General features: G+C 45.1%; 1 protein-coding gene across 1 annotated transcript in view; it reads left to right on the top strand.

Annotated features, from left to right (window-relative positions):
• The window catches only part of LOC146869729 (uncharacterized), a 73822-nt gene extending 62271 nt beyond the window's left edge, over positions 1 to 11551 (top strand). Inside the window, exon 4 of the mRNA XM_085613664.1 lies at positions 5713 to 11551. Within this exon, the coding sequence (XP_085469790.1) occupies positions 5713 to 5766 (54 nt within the window). The 3' untranslated portion in view covers positions 5767 to 11551. The remainder of the gene's footprint in view (positions 1 to 5712) is intronic.
• Positions 11552 to 20724: the final 9173 nt, after the last annotated feature.

Genomic DNA, 20724 nt, shown 5'->3' with positions numbered 1-20724 from the left:
GGGGAAGGGCTTGTCCCATGTGCAGAAACTATTGACGAGAGACAAGCCTTACCTTGTATCAATCTCCCACCTGCCTCAACCCTGTATGTCATTATTATAACAGGAGTACCAGAGCTTAAAAGTGGGCAAAGGGAATCACAACATGAAGAACAAATTCATGTTTTTGCTGGCCAAGCGGAGGCAATTTTCTTATAAAGATGCAGGCAAAATCCTTTTGACACAGGTTGGCTGGGTGGGCTGGAGGCCGAAAGATATGCAGGGGGATTGCATTGTGATTAACTTCAGAAACCAACAGGTCGCACAAGTTCTCCTGGACAGGAACCATCACAGGCAGGTTGGGGGGTATAAGGTCTTTTCTGCTGGGCTACTTTTATCCTTCAGGGCGTAACCCACACACCAGAAAGCAGAAGAGTCGTGAGGTGAGGATGTGGTATCAAACAATCAACCTGCTAAGTTGGGTCAGGATAAACCCAGTCTATTATTTTTAAATATACCACTATTTAACATACACATGGCACCGACTGAGAAATTTCACCGCCAGAAGGTGCCCTTGGGGAGCGTTATCCAGCAGGGGGAGTTCTTTCTACAGTGTGCCACTTAGGCGCGATGTGGACAAGGGGAAGGTGTGTGTTTACATATTGGGAGGAGCTGATAGGGAATATTGGTACAGGGCTACAACAAGCCGTCCCTCGCCTAATCCACCCTTTGTGACTATGCAGTCTCTTAATCCATCCACATAGGTAGCTCAACACTCCCCATCCCTCTCACTTGTTAAAAGTTCTACTAGTATTGATTCAAGGTCAGTGAGGGTGGAAGGGACCAGCCCTCGCCAACAAGAACTTGGTCCACTAACAACTGCTGGCCAGTTTCTAAACTCAGATATCTGTTCAGGCCCACCCAGGCTGCAGGTTTTATCTTGGAACGTTGCTGGACTCACTACCAAACTGGATAACCCTGAGTGGGGGCATTTATAGAGGTCTGCATGTTCCAGGAGGCCTGGGCTGGGGTGGATGTGCACAGATTCGGCTATGCGTTGTTCAGTGTAGCCGCCACTTTCAGGGGAAAGGGAAGGCCCTCAGGGGGGCTCTGTATCTGGGTTGGTGTGCATATGGGTTGTGCAGCTAAACAGATAGAGACATCCTCTAGTGATATCCTTTGTATTTTCCTGATTTTTCCCTTAAAGGCTAGAATTGCCCTGGTCAATGTTTATTCTCGACCGGTTGGCTATAGTCAAGAGTCAACGACTCTTGATTAACTGACTACCTTTTTATCCACCATACCCGACAACGTTTTGGTGATTCTGGGTGGTGATTTTAATTGCCAGTACGCGCCCCTGGATGGTTTGGACAGAGGTAACCCCAGTGAAGAGGATCTACATTGGGATATTCCAGAGCCCAATATTCCACCAACCAGGGCTTGGACTCAATTGGTGCCCCAGAAGAACATCCTTACAATCAACCATTCACTAAGGGCATGTAATGGTCCCACAAAATCTGACACACTGGGGAATCACACCTTTAATAGAATAGGACATGCTTCCATCCTAGATTATATCTTGGTAGACACAAAATCTTAGCATAGGGTGATACATTTTAAGATTGTGTCCTGTCATGAGAGTGACAATATTCTCTCATTCTAGAGATGGCCTTGCCTTGTGCCAAGAGCGCATCTGATTCAAAATCACCACCTGACCCCAGACTAACACTGACTAATTGCAGGAAGAGAGTGCAATGGGGGGATATTTGCCAATCTCAGGAAAAGCTGTCCTCTCTTTATCAAAACCTTATCCCGTTCATCTTGGCCGCAAATAAATCTATCTTGACCAATGGCATTTCTCTCTTTCTGTCTCTCTCTCTCTGTCTTGCTGAGAACAATCACGTTTTAACTACCACTATGGCTAATATTTTTTATCCCAATAAAAGAATAATGGAACATAAAAAAAGACGTCACCCTTGGTATAGTGATAATTGCCGCATGGCGAGACCAGCTCTCACCTCTGCTATTAAGGGCAAGGATAGGCTGCTAATCAGAGAAAAAAGGGTGGCCTATAAAAGTACCACAGACAAGACAAAATAAAATATGGGAATGTGAGAAGTGGGATACCTTGAGAAGTGCCTTATGTACCCATGATTTGAGTACCTTTAAGAATGTGGTACACACGTACTACTATGAAGGCAAACAGGCAATAGAACCCAATATAGGGGCGGATGTGTGGAAGGCTCACTTTAAGGCCCTCTATTTAAAGGCAGAGGATGAGGGTAGTGTAACTGGTAATAAGTTCTCCCCCTGTCAGACAACTTGCTCTGAGGCTCCCGTGATCACCCTTAAGGATTACCCTTAACTGATGCCCTGAGCAAAGTAGCACCAACCAAAGCTCTAGGGCTAGAGGAGATCCCTGTGGACCTCTTTTGCAGTGAACCGATTATCTGGGCCCCCAATTTGTGGACACTATTAAATGCCATCCTACAAAGAATGTCAATTCCCATTACTTGGGCAGGTGCTGAAATTTTACCAATTTCTAAAAAGGGATCACCAGTCCTTCCTTTAAATTATAGACCTATAAGCCTCATTGATGTTAGCTAAAAAATATTTGCCCGTGTGCTGCTGGGGCGACTCCAGAGCTGGATGGATGAGCACAATGTCTTAGCCCTTTTCAAGCCAGTTGAGAGCAAAGATGTCCACAACAGATCAGATTTTTAGGTTACAACTTTTACACTGGAAAACAGTGTGCATAGAGGGTGGCAGCCTCTATTTAATATTTGTGGACCTAAAATCCGCGTTTGATCTGGTGCCGAGGGACAAACTTTGGGCTATTCTACTGGACTTGGGAGCTCCAGCTTATCTTTGCCACCTCCTGAAATGACTTCGCGAAGGCAATTTTGCCCAAATTAGGTTTGGCAAATATGGAGAACTTTCTGCCCCCATACCTGTAGACAGAGGTGTATATCAAGGCTGTGTTCTGGCCCAACCGTTTTCTGTCTTTTTATTAATGGGCTAGTTGAGGCTTTGATTGTAGGGAATGACATATATGTCCCTAAACTGGCAAGCCACAAAGTACCTACCATGATGTTTCCAAATGACACACTCTTGCTTTCAAAAACACCTATGGGCATTCACAGGGTCCTTGATAACTTTTATGTTTTTGGTAAGAATAAGGGACTGGAAATTAATCTTCAGAAAACCCAATACACGGTGTTTAATGCAGGTAAAAGCACTCGGCCAAATCCCTGCTTAGAAGGCAGACCTTTTGAGAGGTTGTCCCTTTTTTAGTACCTTGGAATTACACTTACGGAAAAAATGGACTGGGGTGCTCAAATCAAGAAAGCTAGCCTAAAGTTGGCCAAGACAACGGGAGGCCTGACCAAGGTATTTAGGAATTGTATTCATAAACCTGTATGCCTGGTGGTGGAAATATACAAAGCACAAGCTAGAGGTGCCGCCCTATATGGGGCTGAAATCTGGGGTCATTGTCCATCTGGCAATATATAAAAATCAAGAACACCTTTGCCAGGCAGTTATTTGGCCTTCCCCCTAGTTCCCGTCTTACACCACTCCATCTGAAACTTAGGGGTAGACCGATTGCAGTCGAAGCTGCCCTTAGAACCCTCCTATTTTGGCGACATCTTTGGGCCACCCCAGAACTGGCCGTATATAGGGAAGAGTTGAGAGAGGTGTTGAGTTTTCATGGCGTGAGCAAATTACAGTGGTTTGCTTTTATTAGGGACACATTTGTGGCCATGGAAAGGGGCAATCTGTGGCACAATGCAGAAGAAACCTGTCCCACAATTTCTAGGAAGGACTTGATAGGGAGCTATAGGGAGAACAAATTTGCCAAGCTAAAGGGATCTGCATGTCTGGTTCACTGACCACAGTGTTTTTAGAAATAAAAGATCAGTACAGACTAGAGCCAGTCCTGGATAATATCCAGCTGGCCCTTGCAACGAAGTTACACCTGCAGTTCAGGCATGGGGTACTTCCGCTGCGTGCTTTTACAAACAAATGGGAGGGCTCACACAATTTGGGTTGAACGGCCTGTAGCAATGCAGCGGAGACAGACTACCACATAATGTTTTTCTGTCAAGGATATAGGAAGGCGAGACACTGATGGCTGATTCAGCTATGTGGAAACCTGTGACCCAAGCACTGCACAGAGGCTTTTAGGATATTGAAATATGACACCCACTTGCCCATTGTATTTTTAATATCAATTTTTTTTATTCTCCATGTGGTGGATGCGTAGAGGTCTCTTGAAGACTAATCCATAGGATATGGTTGACCAACCCATCATATTTTTAATAGAACAAGGCATATTGTTAATCTGAATAACATTTTTATGATTTATTATAATAAGTATTGTTTTCAATCACTACATGTTGTATACTTGGTTTTATGTATATTTTATATCTGTGTAAATTCTTTTAGTGACCAGGATATGACGGCTCCTTTCTTAGCAACATGAACCCTGGTCCCTTGGAAAGGGCGCATGTCTGTGCAGTTTGCACACATGAAAAGATGTTGTAAGGCACTTGCACTTCTTTGTAGGATATGGGGCTCGTGTTCGTGCCTATATGAACTGCCCTGTGCTTTTTTTTTATCCTGTTACTGCTTTTGTTTTGCACATGTATTGCACTCGCACTTTAACGAATCCTGTATTCGTAGGCCAATCCCAGGATATTGGAGGTGCGCATGTGAAATTATAGAGTGTTTTATGGAATACTAATGTGATGCACAAGCACTTGTGTGAGCAATTCTGAACTATCTTATTGACATCTACCACACGAGTACAGACAGGACTCGTTCCGCAGCTGCACAATACAATTTTTGGTTACTCACATTCTTTTGCATAACAGTGTTAATTGAGGGCATTATAACCATTTTTCTAAAAGGTTGATTTTTCCAGGTTGAACTGCCTGTTTGAAAACTGCACACACAGGCTCCACCGACAGGCCAGAGACATGCTTAAAGGGGCTACTTGCGTGAGTGGCACACTCAGTGCTGCAGGCACATTAGTAGCATTTAATGTACAGGCCCTGGGCGCATGTAGGATCACTTTACTAGGGACTTGGCAGTAAGTTACACAAGCCAGTTGGGGATAAGCTAATGTTTCATGTTTAAGGGCGAGGCAGCGCAGGCACTTTAGCATTGGGTAGTAGTGGCAAAGTAAACAGAGCCCTAGGGTCAACAAGAATGAGGTCAGCCAAAATGAACGAGGAAGGCATAAAGTTTGGGGGAGACCAACCTAAGGCGGATAGGTCTGACAAAAAGCTACTTCTAATATTTAGCCAATGTCAAGCGCATTGGTGACAGAGTGGTAGCTGGGGAGATCTGTAGGGTCCTGTTGATGTGAGGGTTTGGCCTGTGGAGAAACGTCAATAGAAGGGGTGGTGCTGCCATTGTTAAATTGGGGAGTGTCTCTCTTTGTGGGAGTCTCTGAACTGGGGGCTCTTGAGTTTGTGCATTTAACGTGTTTGTGGTGTCTTTCTTGGAGAACAAGAACAGAGGTGGTGTAGGTCGGATGTATAGGGGATACACAAGAGACCCTAGAGACATATCTGTGCAGTGGCCACAATGGTGGGATCGCTGCTGCCCATACATAGGGATATGCATCAGGGCGGCTGGTCCGCGTGCCGATCACTTACTTCAAAGACAGATAGGGAGAGGACTGTACCCTTGCATCTGTGCTCACCTGAAGTTACCTTTTTATTTTTCCAGGTTGGCTTCTATGTGAATGCCGGGCGGAGTGCCTTCTACAACATAAGAAACTGATGAGCGAGCCGAGGGGCTACCAGCTTCATCGACTCTTACTCGGCATGAATGCGCAACTACCCTCTCATGGCCCCTGACCTAAGCCCCTTCACCAGTCGCATGGCACGGGGTGGAATCTAAGGTGGCAGGACAGCCTGGAAAACACAGCATGTACAAGAAATCTGAGCCACAATGGGACATGAGCCACAGCCAGCCTTCCACCTCCCACGACTACTCAGGACATTGACTAACGATATCTGCGGTACATATAGCCGATGACACTCTGAAACAAGATGAGCCATACTGGCAAATGGCCCGCGGACTACCTTTGACTTATAGCTGGTAGCGGTGATGTGAACATCTGTGCCATGGTGGAAGATAGAACATCTGCAGTCTTCTCCTATAGCTGGAATCAATGCTATTGACAGCTGTGTAGTGGATCTAGCATTGCCTAACTCCTAGGGACAGCAGCACCATATGGGACAGCCCTTCCTATAGTGAGACTCATGTGCTACATGTGCCTACAGAGCTGCTGGCAGCCTCTCTCAGATGGCGAAAAGGAACAGGTCCACCCAACAAAGTCTGCATCATGGCATAGGGCTGCTCCTCTGACCACAAAGGTCACAGTCCAGTGGGTCCAGCCTCCAGTGAACAGATTCTGTATGCACAGGATACACAGGTAATGTAGAGTCATGCCTCAGACAGCAGAGGTATCCCTCAGGTTTCACAGATTCTACAAGCTCAGGCCTCCGAAATCCTGGCTATAATCAGCTGAACCCCTGAGAGGCAGCAGTGTTATCCACCGAGTTACTCTGATTTGCCATCCTTGGTCCTCAGAAGGCAGAACTAACTTTTAGGATACACCAATTCAGGACTCAGACAACAGCGATATCGCTCAGACTGTTCAGAACTTAAATTTACAGAGGAATACATCAGTCTACAAAGCTCTCAGCAGCCAAGGCTGAGCTACACCCCAGGTTACACATGTGTCGAGGATGAGCACCAGGCAGCAGAGATCTTATGTCACACATCTATCATAGGCTGAAGCTTCAGACAGAAGAGCTATCGCTTAAGTGACACTTCTTTCATGGGCTGAAGCTTCAGACAGCAGAGCTATCTCTTAAGTCACACATCTCTCATGGGCTGAAACTTTAGACAGCAGAGCTATCTCTTAAGTGACACATCTCTCATTGGATGAAGCTTCAGACAGCAGAGCTATCTCTTAAGTGACACAGCTCTCATGGGCTGAAGCCTCAGACAGCAGTGCTGTCTCTTAAGTGACACAGCTCTCACGGGTCTCAGACAGCAGTGACAGCTCTCATGGACTGAATCCTCAGACAGCAGAGCCATCTTTTAAGTGACACAGCTCTCACAGGTCTCAGACAGCATTGACACCTCTCATGGGCTGAAGCTTCAGACAGAAGAGCTATCTCTAAAGTGACCCATCTCTCATGGGCTAAAGCCTCAGACAGCAGAGCTATCGCTTAAGTGACACAGCTCTAATGGGCTGAAGCCTCAGACAGAACAGCTATCTCTTCAGTGACACAGCTCTCACGGGTCTCAGAGAGCAGTGACACATCTCTCATGGGCTGAAGCCTCAGACAGCAGAGCTATCTCTTAAGTGACACAGCTCTCATGGGCTGAAGCCTCAGACAACAGAGCTATCTCTTAAGTGACACAGCTCTCATGGGTCTCAGACAGCATTGACACCGCTCATGGGCTGAAGCTTCAGACAGAAGAGCTATCTCTTACTTGACACATCTCTCATGGGCTGAAGCCTCAGACAGCAGAGCTATCTCTTAAGTGACACAGCTCTAATGGGCTGAAGCCCCAGACAGAAGAGCTATCTCTTCAGTGACACAGCTCTCACGGGTCTCAGAGAGCAGTGACATCTCTCATGGGCTGAAGCCTCAGACAGCAGAGCTACTTCTTAAGTGACACATCTCTCATGGGCTGAAGCCTCAGACCGCAGAGCTATCTCTTAAGTGACACAGCTCTCACAGGTATCAGACAGCAGAGACACCTCTCATGGACTGAAGCCAGACAGCAGAGCTATCTTTTAAGTGACACAGCTCTCATGTGTCTCAGACAGCATTGACACCTCTCATGGGCTGAAGCTTCAGACAGAAGAGCTATCTCTTAAGTGACTCATCTCTCATGGGCTGAAGCTTCATACAGAAGAGCTATCTCTTAAGTGACACATCTCTCATGGGTTGAAGCCGCAGACAGAAGAGCTATCTCTTCAGTGTCACAGCTCTCATGGGTCTCAGAGAGCAGTGACATCTCTCATGGGCTGAAGCCTCAGACAGCAGAGCTATCTCTTCAGTGACTCATCTCTCATGGGCTGAAGCCGCAGACAGAAGAGCTATCTCTTCAGTGTCACAGCTCTCACAGGTCTCAGAGAGCAGTGACATCTCTCATGGGCTGAAGCCTCAGACAGCAGAGTTATCTCTTAAGTGACACATCTCTCATAGGCTGAAGCCTCAGACAGCAGAGCTATCTCTTAAGTGACACATCTCTCATGGGCTGAAGCCTCAGACAGCAGAGCTATCTCTTAAGTGACACAGCTCTCATGGGCTGAAGCCTCAGACAGAAGAGATATCTCTTAAGTGACACATTTCTCATGGGCTGAAGCCTCAGACAGCAGAGCTATCTCTTAAGTGACACATCTCTCATGGGCTGAAGCCTCAGACAGAAGAGCTATCACTTAAGTGACACATTTCTCATGGGCTAAAGCCTCAGACAGAAGAGCTATCGCTGAAGTGACACATTTCTCATGGGCTAAAGCCTCAGACAGCAGAGCTATCTCTTAAGTGACACATCTCTCATGGGCTGAAGCCTCAGACATCAGAGCTATCTCTTCAGTGACACAGCTCTCATGGGCTGAAGCCTCAGACAGCATAGCTGTCTCTTAAGTGACACAGCTCTCACGGGTCTCAGACAGCAGTGACACCTCCCATGGACTGAAGCCTCAGACAGCAGATCTTTCTCTTAAGTGACACAGCTCTCACGGGTGTCAGACTGCAGAGCTATCTCTTAAGTGACACAGCTCTCATGGGTGTCAGACAGCAGAGCTATCTCTTAAGTCACACAGCTCTCACGGGTGTCAGACAGCAGAGCTATCTCTTAAGTCACACAGCTCTCACGGGTGTCAGACAGCAGAGCTATCTCTCAGTAAGAACAGCGCTCATGGCCTCAGCCCTTCAACGTCTCAGCTCAGTTTGTAGCCCTTTGTTGCCGCCTCTGCTGGTTTACCATCTTGGTGACCCTCTCTGGTCATTCCATGGTCTCTGTTTTCAATGTATCCAATGGTTATTTATGGAATAAACTATGCTATTTATTAAATGATGGAACCCTTGTTGCATGTGATTTCAGAGACAATTGTGGTCCAATATTTGGATTTCTGCATGTGCCCAGGTACAGATCAAGCACCTGTACAGGTGACACCTGGCACCTGAAGATTTCCTGTGAGAGGTCCTGGCTTCCAGCCCTTCCACCGTTTCTTTGTAGTTCTCCTGACTGTCACTCATTTACTTCCTGGCTTTCCATTATCAATGATTAAGCTTCTTCTCTTCCCTCCCCTGATGTTTTTTGGTTTACAGGGGGAGGGCTTGAGGGGTAAAGATAATCTGTCTTCAAAGTTCCCAGAGGGAGGGATTGAGGTGTAAATACAGCCTATCGCCAAAGTCCTAGAGGGAGGGATTAAGGGGTAAAAAGAGCCTGTCTTCAAAGTTCCCAGAGGAAGGGATCGAGGTGTAAAGGCAGCCTGTCTCTAAAGTTCCTGGAGGGAGGGATTGAGGGGTAAAGGCAGCCTATCTCCAAAATCCTAGAGAGAGGGACTAAGGGGTAAAGGCAGCCTGTCTCCAAAATTCCCAGAGGGAGGGATTGAGGTGTAAAGGCAGGCTGTCTCCAAAGTTCCCAGAGGGAGGGATTGCGGGGTAAAGGCAGCCTGTCTTGAAGGTTCCCAAATGGAGGGATTGAGGGGTAAATACAACATGTCTTCAAAGTTCCCGGAGGGAGGGATTGAGGGGTAAATACAACATGTCTTCAAAGTTCCCAGAGGGAGAGCTTGAGGGGTAAAGCCAGCCTGTCTCCAAAGTTACCGGAGGGAGGGATTGAGGGGTAAAGGCAGCCTATCTCCAAAATCCTAGGGGGAGGGATTAAGGGGTAAAGGCAGCCTGTCTTCAAAGTCCTAGAGGGAGGGATTAAGGGCTAAAGGCAGCCTGTCTCCAAAGTTCCCAGAGGGAGGGATTGCGGGGTAAAGGCAGCCTGTTTTAAAAGTTCCCAAAGGGAGGGATTGAGGGGTGAAGGCCGCCTGTCTTCAAAGCTCCCAGAGGGAGGGATTGAGGGGTAAATACAACATGTCTTCAAAGTTCCCAGAGGGAGGGCTTGAGGGGTAAAGGCAGCCTTTCTTCATAGTTCCCAGAGAGAGGGATTGAGGGGTAAATACAACCTGTTTTCAAAGGTCCCAGAGGAAGGGCTTGAGGGGTAAATACAACCTGTCTTCAAAGATCCCAGAGGGAGGGATTGAGGGGTAAATACAGCGTATCTCCAAAGTTCCCTGATGAGGGCTTGAGGGGTAAAGGCAGCCTATCTCCAAAGTTCCCATCTTCACCATTTCTTTCACAGACCAGCAGTTCTGTGTCCTCTGGTTCATGTGTGTGGGACCCGGGCTGCACCTCCTGCTCCACACGTGCACTGGAGGAGCAGGTGGGTTTCACACCCTACATCAGTAAACTGTGACATGAGGCCTTTAGGGACGATTATTGAAAGGAGAAGTCGGGAAGTGTTTTACCTCACTACAATGATGAATCCAGAGTCTTGAACTCCCAGGTAGAGTGAAAATATCCCCCAGGGGGACTATTGAAAGGGGTTACTAGCTCCACAAATGTCACACACAGGGTATACACTAGGAAAGTGAGAGATCAGTGTCTCGACCCTTGAACACACTCACTCATCAAAGACCTATCCAAAGGACCAATGATTTTGCTACATACCTCAACCCATATGTCTCAAAAAATCAGCATTACAAGACTACCTTGCCACCACACTTACCGTTTTAAAAGCCCAACACACTCCACTTTTACTCTCACTCAGAGGCTCCTATCGATGTACTAAAGTTTGATGCACGGACTCTGTTGGTTTTGATGGTCACACACCAAACTATAATTTTTTTTGTTTTTCAAAAACAAACTCCCAAAGTGGAAATTTGTTATTGAAAGAAAAAACCTAGAGAAGCCCCCAGCCTGGGAGTTTTCTCCCAGGGTGTTGTCGGGGTCATTGTTGCTTTTTTCCTGTCCTTCTCGCCCAAGTTGTTTCTGGTGGTGAGGGCAGGCAGTGGTGAAATTGGGCGGGTTCGGAGGGGCACGAGGTGCCCATACTTATCCAATTTAAGTAAAACAGTTCCTCTCCTTTTTGAGAAAAGAGAACCATCCAGGGACTGTTCATTTAGAGAGCTGAAATACTTCAACTGCAGTGTAAGGCTAGGAGTTTCCTGTGCGGTGAAACCGAGGGAGAAACAGACAGCTAAACAAGCCTTCCTGCCAGGGTGCTGCCACTGAAGTAAATGTAAATGTGCACAATTGGTAAATATGCAAATCTAAAGGGTGCTTGGAAGCTGGTATTGGCTTTGAGATAGAATCACTTGAAGCTTCCTGGTACATTGTGTTATTCCAAGGGAGTTACCAGCTGAGCTGTGAAGTGTGTTTTTAATGAACAGTTACAAAATAATTGCACTATGTACAGTCTGGGTATTACTAAAATCTATATTTTGGAAACACTTTATATTAAACCTTTTTGCACATTTTGTATCAGTCTATTTTATACCGTGCAGTGTAAGTTTAAAATAATGACTTACATATTCCCAGTGGTTTCTTCACATACTGGCACCTCGTAGCACTAAACATACACAAGTCACTATTCTCCACTGCACCAACCAGGATTCAATTCTTTGGTTATGGGGTTACAGACAAGGTCTTCTGCAGTGCATTAACTAATAGAGGTTTCATAATGTACGATTTTTCATTAAATTTGTGCTGTATTTCATATGTAATAACCTGGTGAAAGACAGTTAAAAGTTACAGAATATTTCTTTTTTTTAGCCACAACTTTGAGCCCACCCCTACGCTCACTGACCCAGCCCCCATCACACACACCATCTTAGTTCCCGCACTTTTTGTAATGCACTTCGACCACTGGGGGCTTGAAATAAAATCATTACACCATCCACTCTAAATACAGCGGTCAGTGTAATGTTCTTCCTCTGTAGTCCCCTACTTCGGTGGGCCGTCAGAGGAAGTATTCAGTCGATGCAACTAATGGGGACTTCGTCGACAGAATACCCCAGGTCCGCCCACCTCTAAATGAGGCGTGTGAACTGAGGGTTTGGCGGGCAGAGCTTGCGAGGGAGTACCCTGTCTGCCAAACTCTAAATCAAGGCCCAAGTCTTCAGTTGATACCTGAACAATGTGAAGGACCTTTCCATTTGCAGGCAAACCAGCGCAGCCTTCCAAGGTTTGAAGATACATGTCGCACAACTTCGTCTGCCTATTATGGATTTGCGAAATCTAGAAACAGTCATTTGAGGGCAGGAGCCTCATGGGAAGGACATTCCCAACTGTGAGTCTATGTAATAAGCACTTAGATTTGAAAGAGATGCTTTGTTGAGGAGGTTGTCAAAGATGTTTTTCCAATATGACATACTATGAGCAAAGCGCGATCCACACGTGACTGCCTGTCGGATGCCTCTAGCATCACCTGGAGCTTGTGGAGGTCACTGTACCTTGAGCAGGTGTCTCTTCGCTCAAGCCAAAGGCTCACGAGCTTGAACTATCTGCACCCCCCTCAGGTGGACAGAAATAAGCCTTCCTGTTTCAAGTATGCATCTATTGGCATTTACAGAGGAGGAACCCACACACATGCCAAATATGTTAGGAAAGGAAAGAGGGAGATTTTGGAAAAATAATTCCCCCATTGACTTTTATTGAAGCAGAGGTAATTTCAAGCAGGAAGCAGCCAAAATAAAGCCATTTTTTGGCTTCAAAAAGCATGAGTTTCCCACCTCAGTTGGGTCTATTGTCATGTATGGATGGACACGGCACAAGGCAATGAGTTCTTTACATAGTCAGCAAACAACGACAGATATAATGCAGGACACACTGAAGTGATATGAATGCAAAGCAAGAAACGGACACTTGCCTTTATAGTGTCTGAAGGAAGGGGGGGGGGGGCATGGAGTCGGAACCACGCAGTTCCTTCACCGGGCAGACACCACAACAAACTGTATCGCTACCACGCGCTCCTTTAGCACACAAGTCGTTACAATGACTTGCTTTAGGGCGCGCATTGTCTACCTCAAAGCTTATGAAGCACTCTACACACTGTGGTGCCATTCTTACAGCCGCTCACCAGCAGGTGCACCGCACCCCTCGTGTATCCAAGCACTCTATCACTACATCTCTTATACTGAAAAGGCAATTGGGGTCCAAGCTTGGAGTACAGTTCTTTCTCCTGGGTACAAGGGGGAGCAGGACCAGTCCTTCAGGGCTCCTTTTAGGTCAGAGGCAGCAGGAACAGTCCTCTTTTGATCTTCTGCAGGTCCAGAAAGTGTTCTGGGTAGGGTTCCTTGGTGTGTCACATGTATGTCTGGCACTAGCGGTGGGTCTGGTTGGTTTCTAGACACTCTATACCCACAGGGGACTAAGCTCCTGGGTGGTAACCCTACTCACCTTTTCAGTTCCAGTTTACCTTACTTCTAACAATTCCACAGTGCTCCTCACCTCTAAAATCCAAGATGAGGAAACCTTTTATTTCTTGTGAGGAGCTCTTGTGGCCACCCAAAGGTTTGTCCAGGAAAACGAGTGGTAGCCTTCCCTGTGTCAACTCCAAACAAGTTCTTGGAGAAATTTCTCTGCCAATGGGTTCGGAGCCAGCCTGGCTGGTGGTGGCTAGAGTGGACCTTGAGAATAAAGGCTTACCAGTCTCCAGGTCTCTTCTTAAACTAAACTATGAATGGACAGGCCTCACCTGTATGCATGTATGTATATGATAGTTATATAGCAGAAACCTAGCCAAAAGGCAATAGGGTACTCATCTCTCTCCATTTCCCTTGCGAAAGTTCCTAAGTCCACCCCAACTGTCCTTCCTTGGCTGATAGTAGGCATTGGCAAATTTTAAATCACTTCGGGTAATTCGTATAATTTTGTGTAACCCTTATTATGCGAAATCCCTGAGATTTTGCTATTAACTCACTCTGCTTAATTACCCCCCATTCACTGTAAAAATGTCATGCAAATTCACTGGAACAAAAGAATGTGAGGTGCTGTTGTTTGTAGATCTTTTGTTTAAATATGTCCCAGCCCTAAAAATTGACATGAGTAAGTATTCCAAGCTAAAATATAGTGCATTGACGGATTTGCATTTTGAGTAATTAAACATAATTTCAATAAAATGTATTGTAACTATGCAAACCAAATTACGCACATCCTTAGCTGTGGGTAATCACATGCACCATATAAAGCCAATCCTGTCACCAAGTCGAAGCCATTGTTCTGCTCTGTTTTCATCTGTCATTAAGGTCAATAAATGCTTGGGCAGCTGCTGGCAGGCTAATACAACTTAGGCTTCTGCAGCTTCAATCATGGAAAAGATAATTTTATAAAAGCTACTTTTCCTAAATAGTTATAAAAAAATCTATCTTCACCAATGAATTGCTCTTTTAATAAATATTAAAAATACCTTTGAATGACCATTTTCACAATTTTCTGAGGAAAGGTATACATTAGAGTTTATAAAATCTGTTTAAAAAAAATATTTTCTAGGATCTAGCCAAAGCCCTACCACTCAACAAGAGCTTTTATGATCTGGTCACTGTAAGCACATGGAACATTTATTTTTGCACATGTTTCACTTTTGAATATCATGCACTCTACCTTATAGATGACAAGGTGTACTTTGGGGTGGCTAATTTATATTTAAATGCACAATTTCCTGCCTGTCAAAAAGGTTTATTTTTTAACAGATTTGGTATGAGGCTTGGAGGCTGCTGCAGTCAGGCTACACATGATAGGCTTCTAGCCATGTTTTACAGGTCAAATCTGTGGGTGGCACCTTAGGTTCTGCAGTCCACAGGTAGCATTTGACTTCCAGGCCCTTTCCGACACCTTACAGACACGTTAAATAAGTTAATCAGGCCTAATCCAATGTCAAAAGGGAATGTTTAAAGGGAATCAGATGCACTTTTACTCTTGTTTAGCTCTGATCAAGTGCAGAGCGTTTTAAGTCCAGTAAACGAGATAGGGCTCAAATTGGGACTAATAACGCCAAAGATAGTCAATCCTACTACTACAGTACTGAATTTCCCTTTTTCAATGGCACCTGGAGCTGTATTCAAATATTGCTGGCTCCACAGTGACATCTATTCATGACTTGTGGTACTGCACCTTATTGCTGCTGAATCCAAATGGACATTTATCCTAGGCTGGCATTTCTTAGTCGTCATGCTTCTGCTTTCAAAATGACATCTGGTAATGACCTTTGTGATGCACCGTATTGCTGCTGGCTTCTTAGGGCATCTGTGGTAAGGCACCATCATGCTGCTGACTCCATAGTGACATCTAGTTATGGCCTATGGTACTGCGCTCTCACAATGCTGACTTCACAGTGACATCTAGTTATGGCCTATGGTACTCCGCTCTCACAATGCTGACTCCACAGTGACATCTAGTTATGGCCTATTGTTGTACTGCAGCTTGTTTACTCTGTTATACTGCAGCTTATCTGTACTCTGATGTTTAAGTGTTCTAGAAGGTTTACATGGTTACCTAGGAATGATGTGGGTGTACATTCTTGCTGGAGCTGTTGGCAGAGTGGGTCCTCCTTCTCTGCTGTTCATGTAGCTAATAAACTACCAACTTACTACTTCTTGTATTGGCCTCATCACTACAAAATTATGGCGACGAGGATGGGATATAAGCAATGGGATCTGATTACGTTTTACGTGAAGTGACTAATTTTGTCAGGAATGGGTGGTCAAGAGAAAAGGTAGTTTGATTGGTGTCATGATTGTGCTACACAGTCTCCTTGGCAACGCCTGTCTCGGCTCGCCGGTGACACGCACACCTTGCTTGTATACAGTATCCTGGGCAACGCGTGTCTCTGTTTGCCGGTGACACGCACACCATTGTGAATAACCTTTTCAACAACGTGTGCCTAATAAATCTCGGTGACACGCACACCATATTAATTGTGCCATGGTGAATTATTTTTTTTTAAAAGAAAGAGAGAAAAGAAGAAGCCATTGGCGTGTATACTAACACTCGGTGATACGCACACCATTGCATAATTACTGGTTTCAACAACGTTTGTGTCATTACTACCGGTGACACGCACACCATACTACCTATTGATACAATTATATTCTAGGCGTGTTACTTATCCTCGGTGAAACGCACACCAGAATAATGTGGTCATGCTGTGTCAAATGCAGTCATAAAGTAAATAACAGATACAGTTATATGTTAAGAGTTGTAATAAGTAAATCTTTTTTTGAGTTGCAATTTAAAGGAAGGAGAATTCAAGGAAAAATGTATGTTGCCGTAAAAGGTCTTAACATATTAGGTTGGTTTCACCAAGGCCTCTTCGGCATGATACTAAAACCTGGTGAAAAAGAACAAGTATTAATTGTTGGTTGCGAAGCTTCTAGTTTGGAATGGAAGAATAAGTACCCTGAGGTTTTCAGTAACGAATTGGGGAAAATTAAGGGGTTTCGACACAAGATAATTGTAAACAGTGCGTACCATCAGGTAGAACTTGATCCTGAGTCACGGCATCTAACTGCGTTTGTTTCGCCTCTTGGAACTTTTCGCAACTGTCGCATGCCTTTTGGGCTTGCGTCTGAAGCGTCTGTTTTTCAGAGGATAATGAGCAGCATACTCAGAGATGTTGATGGTGTCATTGTATTTCAGGATGATGTTCTTATCTTTGGAAAAGATGTTACTTCTCATTATCTTGCTTTAGAAAAGGTGTTGACTCTGTTAAAAAAAATGGTGTGATTTTAAAGGAGGCCAAGTGTAAATTTTTATGCTTCAAAATGGAATATTTGGGACATGTTATATCCCAAGAAGGGGTCAGTCCACGACCGGGTCTTCTTCAAGATATAGTGGAGTCACCTGACCCGGTAGATAAAGCAGGAGTTAAGTCGCTATTGGGTTTGTGTGAGTACTATTCTCAGTTCATACCAAACTTTGCCACTATTGTCCGTCCTATAAGCAACCTCTTAAAAAAGGGAGTCAAGTTTGATTGGTGTCATGATTGTGCTGTGGCCATTAAGTTTGTGAAGTCCGCTTTGAGTGATGGTCCTGTACTTAAACCGTTTGACCCAAGTTTGCCATGTTGCGTCACTGTTGATGCGAGCCAAGTAGGCATAGGTGCGACATTAAATCAAATTGACAACAATATTGAAAGCACTATTTGTTTTGCGTCAAGGGTACTGAGAACTCCTGAACTTCAGTATTCGGTCATCGAAAAGGAGTTACTTGCCTGTACATGGGCTATTGAGAAGTTTAGACATTATGTTTGGGGAAAAAGGTTCATGCTTTTGACAGATCACAAGCCCTTGGTAAACATCCTGGGTGGAAGTGGAAGTAAATGCTGTTCTCCTAGGATCATGCGTATGGTTACTAAACTTCTACAATACCAGTTCTCAGTACAGCATATTCCTGGTGGGAAGAATGGGAGGGCAGACTCTTTATCCCGTTTTCCCATCAAGTACAGTAAGATTGACGATGTGAGTCTTGAGGAATTTTCAAATGAGGATTGTGATGATTGTTTAGTTGCTGTACTTGATTTACCTGACTTAAGTCTGGGTTGGATACAAGCAATGGGATCTGATTACGTATTACGTGAAGTGACTGATTTTGTCAGGAATGGGTGGCCAAGAGAAAAGGTACTTTCTCCTGCTCTGCAACCTTTCTGGAAGGTTGAGGATGAACTTTCCATTGAAGATGGGTTGCTACTCAGGTGTGATAAGTTTGTTCCTCCGGCTCTTTTCCACAAAACTATTATTGAAAGGGCTCACGAGGGTCATCTGGGCTCAACGCTTACAAAGTGGCGCATCAGGGATGTTTATTGGTGGCCAGGGATGGAATCTGAGATCGATTCTATGGTGTCCGGTTGTTGTGTTTGTGGCTCCTCTGACAAAAGTTTAAAAGTGTCTGTTCCTCCATTAATGCCCATTGAGTGCCCAAAAAGTCCGTGGTCCAAACTGGGAATTGATGTGATGGGTCCTTATGAGGGTCTCCCAGGTGGATCTTGTTTTATACTCGTTTTAATGGATTACACACCCAAATGGCCTGAGATCAAATTGGTGAAGGATGCCAACACTATTGCGGTCATAGATTTTCTTAAGGACATGTGGTTGAGAGAGGGCTTTCCCAAAATATTGATTTCGGACAATGGGAAACAATTTGTCACTACTGAATTTGAGTCTTTTCTAAAGGATTGTGGGGTAAAACACTATAAAAGCTCACTCTATCACCCACAAAGTAATGGTTTGGTTGAGAGAATGAATCGGGTGGTGGGGGAGTGTGTTAAGTGGGCTAGAGCTGGTGGTCATGATGTTTGCAAAGCACTTAACGCCATGATTTGGTTTTACAGATCTACACCCCATTCTGCTACCAACATTTCACCTTTTGAGCTGTTGAGAGGACGTAAACCAAACTCCAGTTTCAGACCTGCTTGGATGAGCAGATGGGTTAGGTCTGAATCAGATGTTGCTCATTTGTTATCCTTAGTGAGTGAGAATATGTCTGCATCTCAATCCAAACAAAAAATGTGGTTTGATTCTCGCAAAGGTGTTAAAGTAACTTCACTAGAAGTGGGGAATACTGTCAAAATCAAAAGTGGTCTTCATGCTAAGAAAGGTGATAGCAAATTTAGTCGTCCTGTTAAAGTCATCAAAATTCTTGGTAATGCTGTTATGGTTGATGGGGGGCATTGGTGGAACCTCAACAGAGTGGTTAAGGTTTGTGACAGTACTATTGTTTCTCATCCAACAAAGAGCTCTTTTCCTGTGTTTGATCAAGTACATTTGAGGAAAAGCTCAAGAAAGATTGTTAAGCCTGCTAGGTATAGGTCATGAAGTTTGTATCTTGTTATAAGTTTCCTTTTGTTTTTTTTTAGTTTATTTTGTTATTTGGAAGAAGAGAAGATATGTTGTACTGCAGCTTGTTTACTCTGTTATACTGCAGCTTATCTGTACTCTGATGTTTAAGTGTTCTAGAAGGTTTACATGGTTACCTAGGAATGATGTGGATGTTCATTCTTGCTGGAGCTGTTGGCAGAGTGGGTCCTCCTTCTCTGCTGTTCATGTAGCTAATAAACTACCAACTTACTACTTCTTGTATTGGCCTCATCACTACACCTATGGTACTGCGCTCTCACAATGCTGACTCTACAGCGGCATCTAGTAGTGGCCTGTGGTATTGTATTCCTATGCTGTTGACTCCACAGCAGTGTCAACTAATGGCCTTTGGTGATGCCTTTTCACGCTAAATACTCAACTGCGGTATTTAGTTATGGTCTGTGGTATTTGACTGTCAGGCTCCTGACTCCACATCAGCATCTACCAGTGGCCTACGGTCCTGTATCCCAATTCTGTTGACACTCCAGTGCATTTACTATTGGCCGGTAGTACTGCAACTTCATGATGCTGACTCCACAGTGACATCAAGTTATTGCTTCTGATACTGCGCTCTCACAATGCTGACTCTACAGCGGCATCTTGTTATGGCCTGTGATACTGCGCTCTCACAATGCTAACTCTACAGCGGCATCAAGTTATGGCCTGTGATACTGCGCTCTCACAATGATGACTCTCCTTTGACATCTTGTTATGGCCTGTGATACTGCGCTCTCACAATGCTGACTCTACAGCAGCATCTTGTTATGGCCTGTGATACTGCGCTCTCACAATGCTGACTCTACAGCGGCATCTTGTTATGGCCTGTGATACTGCGCTCTCACAATGCTAACTCTACAGCGGCATCAAGTTATGGCCTGTGATACTGCACTCTCACAATGATGACTCTCCTTTGACATCTTGTTATGGCCTGTGGTACTGCGCTCTCACAATGATGACTCTCCAGTGACATCAAGTTATGGCCTGTGGTACTGCGCTCTCACAATGATGACTCTCCAGTGACATCAAGTTATGGCCTGTGGTACTGCGCTCTCACAATGATGACTCTCCAGTGACATCAAGTTATGGCCTGTGGTACTGCGCTCTCACAATGATGACTCTCCAGTGACATCAAGTTATGGCCTGTGGTACTGCGCTCTCACAATGATGACTCTCCAGTGACATCAAGTTATGGCCTGTGGTACTGCGCTCTCACAATGATGACTCTACAGCGGCATCTTGTTATGGCCTGTGGTACTGCGCTCTCACAATGCTGACTCTACAGCGGCATCTAGTTACGGCCTGTGGTCCTGCACTCTCAATCTGCTGACTCAGCAGTGACATCTACTTACTGTGTGGTTTTGCACTCTTACTTTGCTGACTGAGCAATGCCATGGAGTTATCGCTTGTGGTATTGCACCCCTATGGTGCTGACTCAACAGTGACATCTAGTTATGGCCTGTGATATTGCACCCCTATGTTGCTGATGCCGCAGCTGCATCTACGAATGGGCTGTGGTGCTGCACTTTCTCACTACTGACACTACAGCGACATCTATTTATGGCTTGTGGTATTGCACCTCTATACCGCTGGCTGCACAGCCTAGTATACAAAAAGCGAAAGATGGAATGCTTGAATTAATCTCAGTTACTGGTAATTATTCAGGGCCACATCCCAATGCAATGATATATTACACACCATGTCACCTCAGTTTGGACTCAGCCACATGACAGCCAGTCTTGACTCTGTTCCAGTAGGAAGAGCCCAGCATGAACTGCCAGGCCAGGCCCTCCCTGAGGCAT

This window comes from Triturus cristatus, chromosome 1_1 (assembly GCF_964204655.1).
Source record: "Triturus cristatus chromosome 1_1, aTriCri1.1, whole genome shotgun sequence".
Taxonomy (NCBI): domain Eukaryota; kingdom Metazoa; phylum Chordata; class Amphibia; order Caudata; family Salamandridae; genus Triturus; species Triturus cristatus.
This window is presented reverse-complemented; position numbering and strand designations above follow the sequence as displayed.